The 18,039-nt window shown below is 48.8% G+C and overlaps 1 protein-coding gene across 1 annotated transcript in view; it reads left to right on the top strand.

The window, feature by feature from the left end:
- Window positions 1–18,039, top strand: part of VAV2 (vav 2 guanine nucleotide exchange factor) — a gene marked incomplete at its 5' end in the record, with an annotated part of 97,605 nt that overhangs the window by 46,225 nt on the left and 33,341 nt on the right. The window contains one exon of the mRNA XM_009875565.1: window positions 6,679–6,737. Within this exon, the coding sequence (XP_009873867.1) occupies window positions 6,679–6,737 (59 nt within the window). The remainder of the gene's footprint in view (window positions 1–6,678; window positions 6,738–18,039) is intronic.

Genomic DNA, 18,039 nt, shown 5'->3' with positions numbered 1-18,039 from the left:
TTGTAGCGAAATAACAAAAAAATCTGGTGTGTGGTCCTCATGATTTCTCCGAGGAGTTTTTTATTTGGTAAAGATGCTTTTGCCTGGAAAAGCACATCTGATGGTGGCTTAACCTCATGGCTAGTCCCTGTAACCAACAGTAACCATGATGCAGCCTGACATGGGTGCTCTGAGCTGTGGCCAAGAGGTCTCAGGACAATCTGTGCAGATGTTCACTTGGGATTATTTGAACCCTTTGCTATTTCTGTGACTAAGGATCCCTTTAGAAAAGAAAGAAGCGTGTGCATCCAGCCTCTCTTGCTGAATTTCAGAGGCAAAATCCAGCTTGTACCTGGTTTTCCTGCATCCAGTTTGCAGATTGGAAGTCCAGCCCCAATGAGGCACACAGCCCTGCCATCTTCATCCCTGGCCAGCCCTCCACCAAACCACTATTTGGACTTTTTACTACTTCCCTGAGAACAGCACTTAATGCTGCACAAACGTCTTGGAAGCCAAGGGAGCAGCAAGCCCAGAGGGGTGCTACAAGCTGAGCAATTCCATTGTTCCGCACCTGCTGTGGCAAATGGGTTTTGTTTTGCATTTCTGGTTCTCCCCTCTGCTATGATTTGATGGGTACTCTGAAGCTCTTCTGCAGCTCCACAGCAATGTCACAAGTTGCCAATATTCCAGTAAATCAAAAGGGAGTGACAGTCAGGGATCCCTGGGAGGGATGCTTGTTGGGGGAGGGAAGAGGCTTTACCCCATACCTCCAGCACAGAGTTTCCCATCTGTTGCATGGTCCTTGTAGTGAAATACTCTGGACACACGGTCATGGGAAAGCTTTTCCTGGCTTTGAATTAAAATCCTTATCAAATATGTATCGGCTGAAATCCGCTTGGCTGGCACCTCTCCAGACGCTGCATGCCAGCAACCGCCACGCTTCCGCGGCACGTCACCTTTCCTCCTGGCACGAGTGGGAACGGGAGGCGAAGCCGTGGCATCCCCGGGCGAGCGGAGAGGAGCCAACGGGGGAAACTGCTCAGGCAGGCACTGGAAAGGCTCAAGCTAGTTGTCCAAATGGATCATTATTTAATAGCCCTCGTCCTCAGCAGCCAGCTGGGTGGATGAGGTCCAGATGAGAGGAAGGGTATAGGAAAACCAGACTGATATGGTGCTGTCGTGGGGCTCTGCCCACCCTTGGCATCCTAAGGAAAGTCAGTCACTGTAGCCTGAATTCCTCCTGCCTGGCCAGGGGCTGCTGCTCTCCTGCCGGAGCCATGTTCAGCGATCTTACTCTCAGGGTCCGGCTTGTATCAGGAGATGCTGATTTAAGGAATTCCCAGCAACATCTGTGGGGTGCTGAAGTGGCAGCAGCCCCAGCTCACCATGTCCTGGGAGAGGGCTGGGAGGCAGTGGTAGGTTTAATCTTTGTTGTGCTCTTTGTACACTTGCTATAAGGTCTGTTAGGTTTATGCACTAGGCATTAGCACACGCAGAGCACCAATAACGGATTCAGGGTGAGCAGGTTGTGTTCTCTCTTGGCTCTTACACTCGGGGCTTGGCTGTGCTGACTTTCCAGGGCTGGTCTAGCTGAGGTACAAATTATGGGAGCGGCGTATGCAAACAGAGGAGATGGGAGGCTGCTGACACTTTGATTTGCAAATACCAGATCCTGGTTGTGCGCAGCCTGGTTTGTGTGTGCAGCTGGGTGGAAAGCTCAGGGGAATGCCCCGGGTGGGCAGGGATGCTCCTCAGCAGAAGAGCAAATGCAAACTGACTGGTCACCTCGCCTCGCACTGCCACGTGCACCAGCGCAGAGGTGGGTTCCCCAGTACTGCAAACTGGAGGCAACTGGGGCAAATCCTGCTTGCTTTCATGGCTGCTTTTATTTTAGCAGCCTTGTGCCTGGGACTTTTCACATCAGCTTTTACTGTTGGATGCTGTTATCTAACTCAGAAATCATTTAACCAGCTTGTCTCTGAGTTCACAGTCAAGTTTCTACCCACACAGAGTCTGGGGATGTTTTGCCTGAGGATTTCTTTTGCCCTTCATGAGCTTAGGGGCAAACCAGAAAATGACTCCATGTAATTTCAGACTCTGAAACCACCTGCCCAGAAGGGTATGTGCAAAGGTGGCATTGTTGAGGTCTCTGCCTAGACTTACCACCGCTGTGCGGAGCTCCTGGTTTGCTTAGAAGCAAATAATGATTTTTTTCTGGTAACTCAGGACCTTGCTGGCACAGGCTGTAACCCTGCGGCTCACTCAGGCTCTGGAGACGCGTTCCTGAAGCCCTGGGAACTGGGGAGGTTCTCCTATGCAAAGCGTTCTCCAGCCCAGCTGGGTCAGTTTGTTTTTTCAAATAAGGGGAGAGTTTATTTGAGAGTTTTCTAGATGCACAGAGATATCACCAACAATAAACAGTGCTGGAGGAAATAGAAGAGTAGCAAGCATACTGATTTATTTTTTGTTTTGCTTTAGTTTACTTTTAAGTCCATAATTCCTAAAAGAAAGCGGTGGTGGTAAGGAAGAAGAAAAGTGGTGCATTTCTTATGGTGGTGAGATTGCGTTGTTTTTTGTCTTTAAAGAATCCCGTTTCTTTACTCAGCCGGGTTTCTTGCAAAGTGGCCAGTGAATGTGAGGAACTCCTCAAGTTGGAGACTTGATTTTTTTCACATGAAGTTCAAAGCTTGGTCCCTTTCTAAGTCAGGATCTCCACGAGACCTCTGAAATCACGTGCGCAGCCCTCGTGCTCTGTTTCTGGTTCTGTGCGTTCCCAGCAATGATCTCATCCCTTGCGGTGTGCTGGTTGGTAAATGATCAGCTGGGTGGTTGGATTTGGCTCACGTCTGAAAATTCAAGGCCAGCTGGAGCGTCCAAAGTGAGACGGGTGTCCCTCACCTTTCACGGTGAGACCACCAGAAATTTCTCCCTTTGCAGGTCAACTGCAGAGAAAGTCTTTCTGTGCAACACCTGCATTGCATACTTTTACAGCTTTTTCTGGCATCTTTTTTCCAGCCGAGTGTTATATATAGCTTTTGGGTTAATGTTTGCATGCCGAATGCAGTTTTCTTGGAGCAGATTGCATTGAGAAGTGGGTGAAGTAATATAATAACGTGCATAAGCCTGTGTTGTTTGAGCCCGCAGCCCTCCTGGAAGACAAACACACTTAAAAGTGTAGTTTTCCCAAGCAGCATTTTCAAATGACTTTGCAAACCCTCTCATCTGTCGGTTCTAAGCGGGATGCTTTCACCCAGGATGGGGCCGGGAGAGCTCCCAGAGCTACCCCGTGACTGACCTGGGGTGGTGACACTCGGGCGTGAGGCTGTTTTAGTCCTTGTAGCCTTTTGAGTGTGGTCCAGGGGGCCAGCACATTTGGAAGGCGTTCTCAGTGAGCTTCAGGAGCTCTTCCAGAATGCGGCAGCCTCGGTTCTCACTTGAGCAACGGGTTTGTTTTAAGAAGGGAAACCCAAAGAGCTGAACTCGTGCAATAATCAGCGTAAATCTGAAGGGAACTGATAATACCCCATGGCAAGAAACCTTCTTTGCCACCTGCCTTGGGGAAGCAAAGCGTCTATACTTCCAGGATGCTGTGAAAGAAAGGGGAGGTATAAACAGTAAACTATAATTCTACTTAGTATCTTATCTGTATTAGTAATATTAATATGTTCTCGCTTTGCAAAAGCAACAAAAAGCTTCAGATGAGGTCAGGGCCCCCTCACGCCAGCACTGCCTGCGTGTGTAACAGCAGAGACCAGGACGGGAGCAGTAGGAGATAGCACTGGGGTTCTCTGCAAGTAAGGAGCTGTTTTACAGAGAAAATGAGATGCACTTTAGCAAACACTTAAGGATTGGCTTACATTTAAGAATGTTATTTAATCCTGTTGAAATTGAGAGGATTACTTACCCTTAAACGCATGCTTAAGCATTTCCCTGGCTGGGGGCTGGTGGGCTGGAGCGCAGCGGCTGGAGGAGGAGCTGGGCTTGCGCTTGACTTGTCTTGCTCTTGGCTACTGCCTTAGCACGAGCTGCTATTGGAAAAATATTCGCTGGTAGTGGAACAGTTACTGTTCAGTCTCGTTTCTGGAGATGCCAAGCTTCGTGGAGGCTCTTTGTACCTGATTCCTCCAAGTGGGTCGCTTTGCTTACGTCCCCAAGCGTTGTTTTGGGAGCCTCGGTGGAGGCAAACGTGTCTCTGCACGCCGACTCGTCGCTGCAACCAGGTCCCAGGCTTTGATGTGCCAGGATGTTCAGAGCTTGGGGCTTTTCATAAAAGAACAAAGCAAAAACTGTAGGCGTAGAGAACAGTGCGCTTTTCTCTTAAATTTCCCTGGAAGTCAAACCCTGCGGTGTAACCGTCTGATTCATAAACTGATTTTTGTACGTTAGAAGTCTTACATTAGAAGTCTAATAATAGACCACAGAAGAGACTCATTCAATCAGTCGAGGACTTCCCTTGGACTATTTTAAGCCCTGTGGAGCAGAGCTGGGGGTGCCCGGGGGCTCTCCAGCCCCCGCACCCTATTTGGGCTCGGCACTGGCAGGTACCGCTCGCCGGCAGCGATGCTCCGCACCACGGCTCTGCCCTGATGAGCCCTGGAGCCTTTCACAGACTCCAATGAACTCAGTCCCACCTCCTCTCCCAAACTGGGGAGAATTTTAGAGCTGGGAGGCTGCGTCGCAGAGGGGCTCAGAGGGGTCTTTTAAGCTGCTGACAGTTTGGGGAGTAAGACCTATTTTCTTTGACTCCTGCTTATATTTTAACTTGCTTTCTCCTGTTGCTGCTCGTGTCATTTTTAAAGGCAAAGCCAACCTTATTTAAAAACTGTGGATTGAAATGACAGTGTGCTGGGAGGGACAGGGTTTGCGTGGAGCTCTCGGGCAAGGCTGTCTTCTCCTTCCAAGGGGTCTCAGCCCCTTTGGGTTTCTCCGGAGCAGGCTTGCTCATTGAAGCCTGACATCACCAGAAGCCTCATCTTTGATGATTCTCAGAGCAAACACGGGACTGGACACACGTAGGGATGTGAGAGGGACTTGGAGAGCTTGACTTGCTCAACACCTCCCCGAAATGGAGGTGGGAATCTCGCCGGCTGGGAGCTCGTGGCTGGAGAGCACGTGGCTGGAGCGCCTTTTCCAGAAGTGACCAACCTTTCTTCATGCTGCTTTTTTGTTAGATTACAGCAAAATGAGAAACTTCACTGCGTTTATGTTCACGGCACTGAATTTCTGCTTGAGAAAGTTTACAGTTTCCCTTCTAGTTGCACAGTGATTATGGTCTGTGATCGGTGGCTCCAGGGCATCCCTGTAATACCAGGGTTGCCGGGGTGGTGGCCTGGTAGCTATCCACGTGGGCTCTTGCGCCAAAATCCAGCTGGGCTGGAATTCGTGATAGTGGTAAAAGAAAAGAAGAATTAGAGGGATAAAGGTTGCAAAAGCGTGGAGGAGAAGACAGGGTTTGGAGCAGGATCTGCTGCAGCAGGAGGAGCTCAGGGCAGTCCTGGGGAACCACATGCGTCCATCCCCCCCCAAATGAGCCTGGGCTTTGCAGGTGGGAGGGATTTGTGTGAGGATCTGCGATGCGACTCGGATTGATGTTCTGGGATGATAACGCAGGAGGGAGAGAGCCTTCACGTGTTGACAGCAGTGCCGGGAGAGGAGTCTGGCACTCGCTTAGGGCACATGGTCCCCTGGGTGAATGACGCGAAGGTGGCTCAGCAAGGCAGGGAAGCATCCCTCAGCACGAGAGGGGTGTCCCCGAAAGAAAAGAGCACTAATGGAGACTGAGTTTGGGTGCAGGGAAGCTCCAGGCAGTCACAGCCTCCCTGGGGTTGAGGTTTGTGTGCCCAGAGGAGAGCCAGGAGTTGGGGGCCCGGGATGGGAGGGGACAGCTCAAAAAGTCCTTTATCTGTGTCCTAGACACAAGCTACTTTATTCGTTCCCGTGGACAGGAAAGCAGTCCAAAACCAATAGGTTTGTTTTTTCAATCCAGCTTTGAAGTTATGAATATGAGCAAGTGTAAAACATGTTTCATATCTATAAAGGACTAAAACCATTCCTTGTTTGTCTTAATTGAAAATTCCATGTAGCAGTTAAAACTTCCATTAAAAATGGGAGTTTTCAGGAAAAAAGCTGGTGGCTTTACTGTTCTGCATTGCGATGCTGATGAAAATATTTTGTTGTTGAATCACTTCTGGCTGTTTTCTGCCAGAAAAGGGCGATGGTCTGCGCTCACCTCCGACAAACTGATGATGCATCTTTTACTGAAATGTGAGAAGCCAAAACCATTCGGTCTTGGCGAGTTTGCCTCAATAAGATCATTTTGTGTGGGCAGAGATGATAGGAGTTAGGAACCTTTTGTAATAAAATACAAAGGGGGTTTTCCAGTGGCTCTCAGTGTTGCATAAAACCTGTTGGAGCAGGTCTGGACGTACGATACGAGAGATGGGATGGAATTTCCTCATATGACATTGTTGAATGGATGGCTGAGGGTTAAATATCTTAAATATGCTCGGTGGTAAACCCAAAAGCTGTGTTTGCAAGGATAGTGTCCTCAAGACAGACTCTGGCACTGATGGGGGGGCTGGTGCACATCCATTTCAGTGGGTGTTCAGGTCCAAATACCAGGCTGTGGGTCCTCAAGTTCCTACCAAACCCTCCTCTATCTTCAATAAGCACACCAGCATCTTTTTGTCTTGTTTCCAGGTGATCTCTGCAGTATCCAGACTCTCCTTCCACAGTATTGCTCAAACCAAAGGAATTAGGTAAGATCCTTTCGATGTGATGCTTTAAATAATACTTCTCCCTCTCCCTATCCGTATTCCTGGTATTTAATCACTTCAGACTCTTTAGAAGATACCCGTGTTAGGGTTAAACAGACATCAGGGATGCCTTTGAGATGTAGGTAGGGCACTTGTAAAAGCACCTTACAGACTGCTTAGGGACAATTTACAAATAAAATTAGTGAAAATGTCACCATTGTCAGTTGTATGCAGTATGCTTGCTGGAGGGATAGCAGGATGGGTTTTAGTGTCTCTTAGTCAGGTGCTCTGTGCAGCTGAGGACTGGGACCCCAGGAAAGCCAGCAATGCCCCCTCCCTTTTGCTCCACCCATGGTGTCACCCCCCTGTCACCTGCTCCGCTCTGTGCAGAAGCGCCCAGGTGGCCTTTCAGTCACTGCCAGCTGGGAAATTTCTTCCTGGCTTTGACAAGGGCACGCTGGTGCTGGTGGGGGTGCTGGGGATTGGTGGGTAACCCAGCCCTGGCACCCAGGATGGGCTGCCCTGCAGCCGGGGCTGCTGCTCCTCTGCTGATTGAAGGGGTAATGGAGAAGGAATTAAAAACAGCAGACAGCCCTCTTAAGGATTGCTGTTATCCCGGTCTTTGTTCAATTCCCTGCAAAATTGGTTTGCAGTTGGTTTTCTTGTTAGTGTGCATTTTTATTGGTAATCTGGCAGCAGCATCTCATTAGAACTATGGATATAACTAGAAAGAGTTCTCAGCTGAAAGTACCTTTCCTCCATTTGAGAGGGATTTTTTGGGTTGTGTTTGTTTCCCCCAGCTATAAAAACACGTTTGCTTTTCTCTGCAGAATGTATCTTGCTGCTTTTCTGGTCAGAGTGTAGCCACAGCCAGGGTGTAGGGACATGGGCTGGATGGGACCCTTGTGTTAGTTGTACCCCCACTGCCCATGCCCACCACCCCACTTCATGATTTCCACCGTGGGAACTTATTTTCAGTGCCTAAACTGCGCTGATACTGCTGGAGAGGAACAGCTTTTCACGAGTAAAACAAACTCGGAGCCTTCCCATCTGTTAAACACAAATCTGACAGATCCCACTAGGACAGGGGAGAGAGTCAGGGAGTGAGGGTTTGAAGGAAAAAGACGTGCTGTAAGTTAAGGTCTATTTATTATTAAGGGTAGCCCTGAGTTCTAGAGAAGCCTGCAGTGATTATTATTTTAAGGGAAAAGACCCTCCAAGGCATCTAGAGGCAGGGAGCAATGGGAGAAGCCCTGGGCAGAAGCGTCGGTGCCTTTGCAAGCTCTGGGGCACTGCTGGAGGATGCGATGTGTCAGCCCCGGCAAAGCCCTTCCCTAGGTGGGGGGGTCCGGGTGTCAGTTCAGAGGATGAATGGGCCAGTCTTCCTCTGGGAAGGCTGTGGCTGAATCACTGGTGTTTCTGTTGAGGTCTCCTGCTCTGCCAGGGATGGTTGGATTGGCGATAGCTGGGAGCCAGGGACAGGGAAGCTTTGCTATTCTTGTGGATATGTGGCTTTTTCTCATTCATTTTACAACCAGCATTTAGGGTTCCCACTCAAATCCCTTATCTCGAAAGCCTTTGGCACCATAATTACACAAGAATAGCTCAGAGCTTAGCGGGTCTTTGCTTCTAACTCTGTTTTCCTGCATGTATTAACCCTGCTGCTTCTCCTCGTTGCCAGATCTGCAGGAACAGAAAATGCTCTTCCTTCCTTAGCTGGAAAATATCCCCCCTTGGCGTGTTATCTGTTCCCTGCAGTCAGAGAGCCCTCACTTTGTCCATTGCTGCACAATTTTTCCTTTTAATTAGATGATTTCTTGCTACACCATCACAAAAGCCTCAGTGCCAGAAACTAATCTCAGATGCATTAATTTAATCTGTGGGAGCCAGCGGCAGCTCTGGCTCCTCAAAGGGACTGGCCGTGTCGGCCACCGCTGCCCCTCAGCTCACTGGGGTCTCCACCGGTGGCTGGGGGTCCCTCTTGACTCCTTCCCACCTCTGCTGAAGATGTTGCCATTGAAATAAATGGGAAGAGTCTTGTTGGCTTAGGCGTGGGGCTCAAACCCATGGTAAATAGAGTGCAGTTAGGATGGTACATGGATCATGTGGTCTTCACCCCATGGTATGGATGTGGCTCAGCTCCAACCCCTGTTGGGAGGGTTTAAGAATCAGAATCACACCAGTTAAGAATGAAATAAATCCCCAAGCTTATTACTTGTCCTTAAATAAGTTTCATGGCATGTAGGGTAGAAAAATAAGAATCAATCTTGTATGCTATTCAGTGAAAAAAAAGTCTTTATGTCTAATTATTTCTGTTTACATGAACCCTGCCAGTGAAAACCCAGTTTTGCAGAGTAAATCAGAGAGCTATGAGGATAGTTACATTGAGATGACAGAGTGTCTCTTCCAAGAAACAAGCTACAAGCAGCAAAACATGGCAAAAAAGGATCTTGCATGCAATGTTGCGTTCGCATCACTCTGCTAAGGCTCGGCTTAATCTACTGCAGCTGTAGCTACAGCCCTGCTGTGCCTTTCCTCCTCCTGCTCTGCTCTGCCCCCGGGGTAGGTTGCAGAAGTCCTGCAGAAAACAGTGTCACCCTCCAGCACGGTGCATCGCTGACTTACCTCCTAGCAGGCGATGGGTTCTAATGGTTGCAAAAATAGATTTTTGTCTTGCACAAGACTGCTGGTGCAAACAGCACAGACGATATATTTTTCCCCTAGCGTGTAGTCACAAGGACCACCACCACCACACTGGCTTATTTTTTGGGTGCTCCCCTTTTCCTAACCCACACTTTGATGATAAGAGGCTTATTGTTGTCTCCTAGAAAAAGCCACGTTTTCTCTCTTTAATCTAAGGTGTTCAGAGGAAAGATGACTTGGTGGATAAAGGCATGGGCTGAAGGAAAAGTGGAAGCACAAAGCTACCTTGTGATCTTGACTCTGCCTAGGGCGCCGAATATGGCCCTTGGTGAATGCCTTAGTTTTGTGTGTGTGATTTTCCCCCTCTTGGAAGGAGGCAGGTGAGAAATGCCTTTGTTCACTGGGCTTGTTGGAGAGGAGACCTGCCTGCTTGCTGGGCATGGGGAGCCCTGAGCAGCAGCCCTGCCTTCTGATCTTGCATGGGCGCACAGGTTCTGCGGTTCCTGGGGATTTCACCTGTGGTTTTACCGGGCTGTATGTGAGGAGTACGACCCTCATCGCATAGCATTGCCCATCAGCTAAAGAGAGGGGATTTATTTTAGTTGTCACTGTTTCTCATCCTTTCCTCCCTCTGTCTGGAGGACCCTGAGCAGTGTCAGTGAGAAGCTACCACCGTGCTGCTTGCCTGTCCCTGGCTGTCTCTGAACAAGGGGCCTTTATTTTATAGCCAGGACACCAGGATTTTCCACTGACTGCAGCCCATGAAAGTCCATTACCCTTTTTCTCACAGGGGCTGGCACTCAGTGCTTCCAAGTCAGATGGGAAGATCTTGCAGCAGACAGAAACAGTGTGGTGCAAAGGTTCTCCTGTGCTCTGGAGTGTGATTCTTCAGTCCCTTTATGAGTTTGCTTGAGCTGGAGGACAACAGTAGTTCTTGTTGCAGGTCCCGATAAACCGGGATTACTTTTTTTTTTTTTTTTGCCTAAGTCTTCTTTTTGTTCCTCAAGACATCCCCACTTCAGCCCTGGCTGTTCTCTGTTGCCCATGGTACATCCCAGCGTGCTCTGGCCACCGTCCACCTCGTGCGAGCGAGCTCCACCAGCCGAATGTGAACTGGGAGCAGAGCGGGCATGTGTTTTTTCATCTCCCCGAGATATATGTTTTTCCTGGAAGCAGAGTTTTGCAAGCAAAGCAGGAGGTTAAAGAATATTGGCTCTTGCTGCCTGCATGCATTTTTAATGTGTGCACAGTGAAACCATCTGAAAACGGGAAGGAGTTAGCATGTTCAAAGGCCTTTTACTGAGGCCCTTAATCTAAGTAAATCCTTTATATATGAACTGAGGCTCTCAGTGACTTTCTTCAGAAGGCACTGAAGTTAATAAAGCAGATTTTAAGACATTTGCAAATGGGGAGGAGGGCTGAATCCTATTTGTCAAGGGGAAGTTTCCTCCCATGGGAGCAGCAGCGATGCCCTGGCTGGGTGGTGGCGGAAGAAGAAGGGGACGGTTGGGTTTTCCCCATCCTGGGGACCAAGGCAGGATCCCCTCAGGTCAGTGACAGAGCACAGATGCCTGGGGACAGCTGATTGGAAGAACAAGTGATGTCTCCCCTTTGCCTGTCACTACAACGCAGGCAGTGAGTTGAGAGGAGAGAAGCACAGCGCTGGAATTAGCCCCGGTTGGAGCTGCCTCTGATCAAGTTCAAGGCAGCAAAATGAGCTGTACCAGCATCCTCCCATCAGTGGGGATTTAACCCAGAGGAGACTTTCCTACCACCCTTGTTTGCCTGCAAACCCCGTGTCCTGCTGACGAGGTTCAACATGGTGGAGCAGGCTTGGTAGCATCAAAGCAGGGGATATAGAGATGTATAGATCTTATGAGGAGGGATTGAGGGAGCTGGGAGTGTTCAGTTTGACCAAGAGGAGGCTGAGGGGGGACCTCATCATGCTCTGGAATTACTTGAAAGGATGTTGTAGAGAGGTTGGTGCTGGTCTCTTCTCACACGTAATTAGGGACAGAACCAGGGGGAATGGCTGCAAGTTGCAACAGGGCAGGTTTAGGCTGGACATTAGGAAGAAATTCTTCACAGAAAGAGTGGTCAGACCCTGGCACAGACTGCCTGGGGAGGGGGTCGAGTCGCCATCCCTGGATGTGTTCAAGTGCTGTTTAGATGTGGTGCTGGGGGATATGGTTTAGGGGTGAGCTTGTAGTGTAGGGTCAGTGGTTGGACTCGATGATCCCAAGGGTCTTTTCCAACCTGAATTGTTCTATGATTCTACAATTGCTCAGCTCTGGCCAGGTAAACTGTCGAAATGCGCTGATGGGCTCAAAACGAGGTTTGCACTATCAGCCCTGGAGTTTCTGTGCTTAACGGCTTGCCAATAACATCAGGATGTGTGTGGGGGTGAAAGGGAAGAGGGATGGGAAGGGAGAGTCACAAGCTTGTACGGTTGACAGGGTTGTAATGTTAAGTGTGCTGAGCGAGCAGCGTTGCTCAGCCTGCCCTGCAGAATGTGCCTCTGCTCCCCATGTGTGTCATTCACTGGGCAGCTCTGTTTCATCTGGAAACTCCTCCACCAGTTCAGAGTTAAACCTAAGTGTTTTGTCTGGGTTTTGTGGCTTTAATCTGTTTCTCTGTACGACTGAGCCCCTCTACAGCGTGGGGGTACCCTTACGTTTGCAATGGGGGTGCCCCTGTAAAGGATGTGATCCTGCCAGCAAACCCCACTTGCAAAGGATGGGATGGCACATCAGTGGAGCTGATCAAGGAGACATTCCTGGCAGAGAGAAAGGAGTGTCTTTTATGGGATTTGCAAAGATTCTCCAGCGTGATGGAGGCTTCACGCTGATCGTAGTCGGTGTCTGGTCCCCCTGCCCCTGGGAATGGCAGCTCAACACACGAGGTGGATCCAGCCATCTGTGAAAATGGCAAGCAATTAAGGTCGCTAACGATTAAGTCATGGAGTGCCTTCTGGTGAGGAGGTAGTTACGGGACCTCTTCTCTAAGGCTGGTTTTACAAGGACTGTTTCATTCCCTGCCAGTGTGCTCTCTGTAATTGCACTCTGCCCATTATGGGGTTTTACTGCTGTTGTGTATCTGTGGTACACACTCTAAGTGTTGCTATAAAATGGATATAGAAGGCTGTGGTAGGAATCTGTGGCTGGAAATACGTACAGTTGCTGTGCAGCTCTCTTCTGTGCTGCAGAGAGTCTGGGACAGGGACCAGGACTGGGACTGATCATCGCTCCTGAGCAGCACAAATCCGCAGAGGTTCAGCTGCAGACCTCACAGGCAGGGGGGCTGAGTGGAGATGGCTTTCTGTGATATGGACAGACCTTCATTTAGGAGTGACCATAAAGCTTCTTCCTTTGTCAACAAGCAGGATCCTTGGTTAAAAAGCAGTTCCTTTACAGCTAAAAACGTTTTAAACGTATTTATTTTGGCAAGTATGTATCCTTGCAGGCTTGCTCCTGAGAGAGTCTGGAAAATACCATGGACGTGTTTTCCTGCGCGGCTGCTTTGTAGGCTTGGGAGATGCTAAGGTGACCCTGTAAGCATCTGCTAATAACAGCAAAGGCAGTTTCTCTCGCCCCCTCCCCACCAGCAGCTTTGCATAATGAAGATACGATTCTGCTGTGCTCAGATCTGCTTAATAGTTGCGTGTGGGGCTTGCTGGGTTTTGGAGTGCAGCTGCCTTGTCATTGCTCATCGACGTTGTGTGCTGCTTCCCTTGAGGTTCTCTCTGGTGTAGAGGTGTTGGAAAGGTCTCTCTGAAATACAGGTATGGAGAAGGGCTTCACACTCGGCTGGTCCAAAAAAGGGGGCTTGGAGGTGGGGAGATCCTGGTGCTGGAGGGGCTCATGGCTGGAGGCACACCCGTGGAGAGGGGGAAGCACACGTCTTTTGACTCCATGTGGACCACAGAAGGTGCTGCTCAGCCCAGGTGGTGTTGTTTAGGTCTGGTTTACATTGCGCAGCAGGAGCCTGGGATGTGCTGGTGCTGCTTCCGTGCAAGCAGCCGGCAGTGCTGGCACTGGTCTGGAATTGGGCAGAAATACAGATTTAGGTAGTTGCTTGTTTTTATTGGCACGTTTCACAGGATTGCAGTTGCTCAGGTACAGCAGCAAAACTGCTGCTCAGACTACTGAAAGATTTCCTTGTAGCTACAAGTGAAAAATGAGGGTTTCAGGGTCCCTGCTCGCTGCGTTTGCTGTTGATTCTGTAGCCATGATGTTTTCAAATCGAATTTTCTTCTGAGTTGACCAGGCCAAATCGTTTCATAGTGATTGATTGTGCTGTTACCCCTTTCTTTTTGAGGAAGATGTTTCTGGATTCCCGTTTTGAACTTATCCGTTAGCGTAGAGCTGAAGGGAGGAGAAAATCATACCGCTTTCTTGAGCAAAGCATTGCTGCGTGAGAATTTTTTAAAAATGTGATAATGTGTTGAAACATAAAATTATACGAGCTGTTATTTTCTTGTCTCGTAGTCTCCAGAAATACTCAGTTCAGATTTGAGCTAAAGATAGAGTAGGGCATAGAGCTAACCCTTGGGCACTGTGCAGAGCGCTGTGCTAAACGCTCTAAGTACTCTCCTGCAAAATCATCATCTTTGTGTTATCTGATGAGGTAGTTTGCTATTTCCCAGCTGAATTTCTATCCAAATCAATCTTGTGAGAATTTTTGCAAGTTCCAGACCACAAATAAAGGCAAAGCATAATTTTTCGGAGGACATGTCTAAAATTTGGCACAGCGTGAGGTGCTTCTTTCCAGAGATGACTAATGTAACACAATAGTACGATTTTAATTAAATTCAGCAGCTTTTGGTATGCTCCTATGTATCCTGTTCTGCAGGGAGAGAATTGATTCCATTCTGCTTTTATAAAAACGGCTCTTGGGCATTAATAACGTGGGTTTTCATCCATCTCACAGCACTTTACCAAAACCATTCCCTGACGCTGTTCCTGTTTCACAGATGGGAACCAAAACTCAGAGAGGTGCCTGGATCAAGAGTGGGACTGGAGAAGCAGCTCCAGGTCACCTCTCTGCTCACCCCGCGTCAGCTCACAGCCACCTCTTGGTGCATCAGTAAATTAAATACTGCCTTAATCTGCCTAATCCCACCAAAGATGATGATTACTGCATTTTCAGTTGCCTGGAAGCATCTTGCAAAACCACATGGTTTTCTCTGGATGGCTCTGGGAGGATTTTGCTCATGAAGGGATGACAGCCTGCTCAGGACACCTGCTATGGCTCTGGGGTGCTAGAATCAATGGGGAGGGGTACCCATAGGGATGAAGTGACCCCATGCTCCAGGACTGGTGACTTTTTGCTGTCCTGGAGAAAGAGAGGAGGAAAAAAGTAAGGCAGGAAGGCTGGAGCTATCAGAATAACATGCTACAAACAGCCAAAGTCTGAGCACTTCCCCTAGAGAATATATATTTTGGGTTTGAAGCATCATCAAGCCTCAGCACTGGCACAGATGGACTCGTCTGGAAGCATGGGAGCTGAAGATGACTGCTAACTCCCCACCCAAGCTTGCCTGAGAATTCCAAAATCCTAGGGAAATCACAGACTCCCATGTGTTTTCTTTGTATTGTCCCCATGCTTACTTCAAAACGGGGTTGTCTGAGGATCTGTACACCAGCCATGGGTTTTGTGAGCTACTGCAAGATGTAATTATGGTCTGTGGATACCCTGCTATGCAAATGTCTTTCTGCTGGATTGTTGGCCAGAAAGACTCAGCACAGCCCCGTCCGTCTCAACAGAGCTGTAGGAGCTCCTTTGCACCAGCTTGAGGCTCTGGTCCTCTCCATTTATGAAGAAATCCCTCGCAGAAGGGGCAGCAGATGGGAGCAGCTCAGGTTTCATGGGTGTCACTGTGCTCCACCTGCTTCTTAAAACACTGAAATGTGGTCACTGGACTAAGGAAAACTAGGGGAGATTACTGTGCTTGTGTTGGCAGGCTGGAGTCCCGCTCATGGTAAGGGATGAAACACCTCGGATGGGAATGGCTCCCAGGGCTGGAGGGCAGTGAGTGGGACGTTTCCACCCTGCCTGCTTCTCACCAGGCTTTCTCTGCCCAGGGCTGGTGTTGAAATCAGTATAGAGACAGGAAAAATAGAAAATAAATCATGCCAGATCCTCACTGCTCTGTCACACGTGGATTTGAGGCTGAGATGCTACTGTACAACTTTATCAGACTGAAGCTGACCCATCCCTGACCCTCTATATTCTCTGTGATGGTACCGCAGATGTGAACAACTAGCTTCAGTTGCTAGGACAAGGCACCCAGATGCTGAAATATGTTCATAAATAAATCAATCTTTCTGCTTATTGCTGTTGGAATTGCAGCCTACCTGGCTCTTCCCATTAAATAATTCAAAGGAGAGAGCAGCCAGGCAGTGCATTGAGCTGCAGAGAGGATTTCTGCGAGGGAGGCTGCTGCTGCTGATGGATCATGGGGCAACCTGAGTGACTGCTGAGCACAAGGGAGGGTTTTTTGCATTAGGTGCCTTGTAAAATATTAATTGATTATCCCCTTGAGTGATGTACTCTGGATATGGACTGCACCCACCTTCCCTCGCGAGAGCGCGTTGCATTTGCAGGGTGCTGCATGTGTGCAAGCTCGCCAGCCCAGGAAGTAGCTTAAATGTTTTGTAAGATCAAGAGGATGCTTTGCATCACACATAGAGAACAATCATGTGCTGTAAGTCTTGTCCTCAAGAGGAGAAGCTCGCTCTAAACTCAGTAACAAATTACTTGGTCTTTCCTTCTCTTTTGGGCTCTAAAACACATCAGATCCTACTTTTGTTCTTTTCTTTGATCTCTGAAAGTGATGCTGTTGAATGCTGTGGGGTTCATCTGTGAAGAAGTCTACTCTGGGAGGTTTATTAATCTCTAAGAGCCTGTTCCAGCGGCGTTTGATGTTGCTGGAGCTTTTGCTCTTCGTCTGAGCAGGATCAGCTTGCTGCAGCCCAGGCACGGGCTGGCAGGAGAAATGGCCCAGCAGGTGATTTTTCATGACGGTGGAATGAAAAACAAAGTCTGCTGCTTGACTAATGATATTAAATAAGAAACATTTTTGAACAAATTTATAGGAACTGGGATCTCTGCAAACCTGTTGGGTTTCAGTGGGCTCAAAATACTTCACTCATTACTGTTAGGCATTCCCAGCTCTATAACATTTAATTCTGTGCATGAAGTTACAATGCACCTGGAGGTCTGTAAGAATTTCCCAGGGAATCAGTAGCTTTTTAGACCCCTTGATTTCCAGTGTTTCTGCTCTTTTTAAAAAAAATTGAAATACACACTCGTCCCTGTTCTGGAGGGGGAGAGGTGGCAGCTCCGCTCCCATCACATTGTTGTGGGGACATGGGGAGCATCCCCGGAGCTGCTTGTGGCATGGGCAGCTGGCGAGAGAGGCACAAACAAAGGCAAACCCAAGGCTTTCTCCAAAAAAACACTCTTCAGGTCCAGATTTTAGATGGTCCATTGAGTAACATTCTCCTCGTCATGACTTTCCTTCTAATTGCGTTCTGCGCATCCTTATTTGGCCGTTAGCCGCTGTTGTGGCGATACAGGTTATTAATTCCTCCCCTGCCCTGACTTTCACTCTGGTGCTTTGCCCGTGGTCAAGGTGAAGCTGGGAGGGCTGATGGAGATGCCATGTCCGTGGAACTCTCATTTGGAAATACTTTTCTCTCTTTGCTGTCTCCTTGTCTTACATGGGGGTGTTTATCACGAGGACTGATTACACCTCAAGCCCAGATTTATGGTTGGAAATGCGTGCCTGTGATTTTAATATTCTTTGTGGCTCTTCTACTTCTCTCTGGCACTGGAGAAGGAAATAGAGATTAAGAGCAGAAGAGGCATGTAAAAGAAAGGTCATGCATTGTGGTGGATTTCTTTTTTTATTATTTTAACAAGAGATGTTTAAACAGAGGTCACCTCCTTTCTTGCTGGAGCTGTGCAGGATGGTGTAGCCCTGTCAGGGCTGAATTCCAAGACCGGTTCCCGTGCTTCCTGGTCTCTTATTGCACCCTTATGCTTTGAAGCTTCTCTCGAAAACGGGCAACCTCCACATCTCTGCCAGATGTTGGAGTGTTAAGGCAATTGTCCAGAGACTCTGACAGCAGGCACAGCCCCGTCTGCCCTTCCCACCCATCCTTCTCCTCCCTCCAGTGTTGTCTCATCTCATATGGGCATGGTCAGACATGCCAACCTTTGGTGCTTCTTGGTTCCTGTGGGTCTGCATCTCGTGCGGAGGCGCGGCAGCCCTGACAGCTGGTGGAGCACAGGGTCATGGCTGGGGTCTCCACGGCTCTCCTCCCTCCTGTTCTCACCACCTGGCTGTGGTTTTAACTGAACCTGCTGCAGGTTTGAGCGCTGTTTCCATACACTTGGTCTGGAGCTGCTCAGCAGAGGAAGGATGAGGTACAGAAGAAGAGGGAAGGCAAATTAGTACTAGACAGAGGATCCAAAAAGAGCAAATGCAGAGACTAGCCAGGCCATGTATGAAATCTGTTGGGAGAGGCAATCTATTGTGAAGCAAGGAGGGTGGGAGAGCAGGAAATTGCTCTTGGGGGCAGTTACAAGTGGGTGTGTATCAAGTTTTGCTCCCTGACAGCATCAGCACCCTGCCCGCTGCGGCTCCAGCCTGGGG

This window comes from Apaloderma vittatum, unplaced genomic scaffold (assembly GCF_000703405.1).
Source record: "Apaloderma vittatum isolate BGI_N311 unplaced genomic scaffold, ASM70340v1 scaffold12918, whole genome shotgun sequence".
Taxonomy (NCBI): Eukaryota; Metazoa; Chordata; class Aves; order Trogoniformes; family Trogonidae; genus Apaloderma; species Apaloderma vittatum.
The sequence above is the reverse complement of the archived record's forward strand: the minus strand, read 5'-3'. Positions and strand labels throughout refer to the sequence as shown.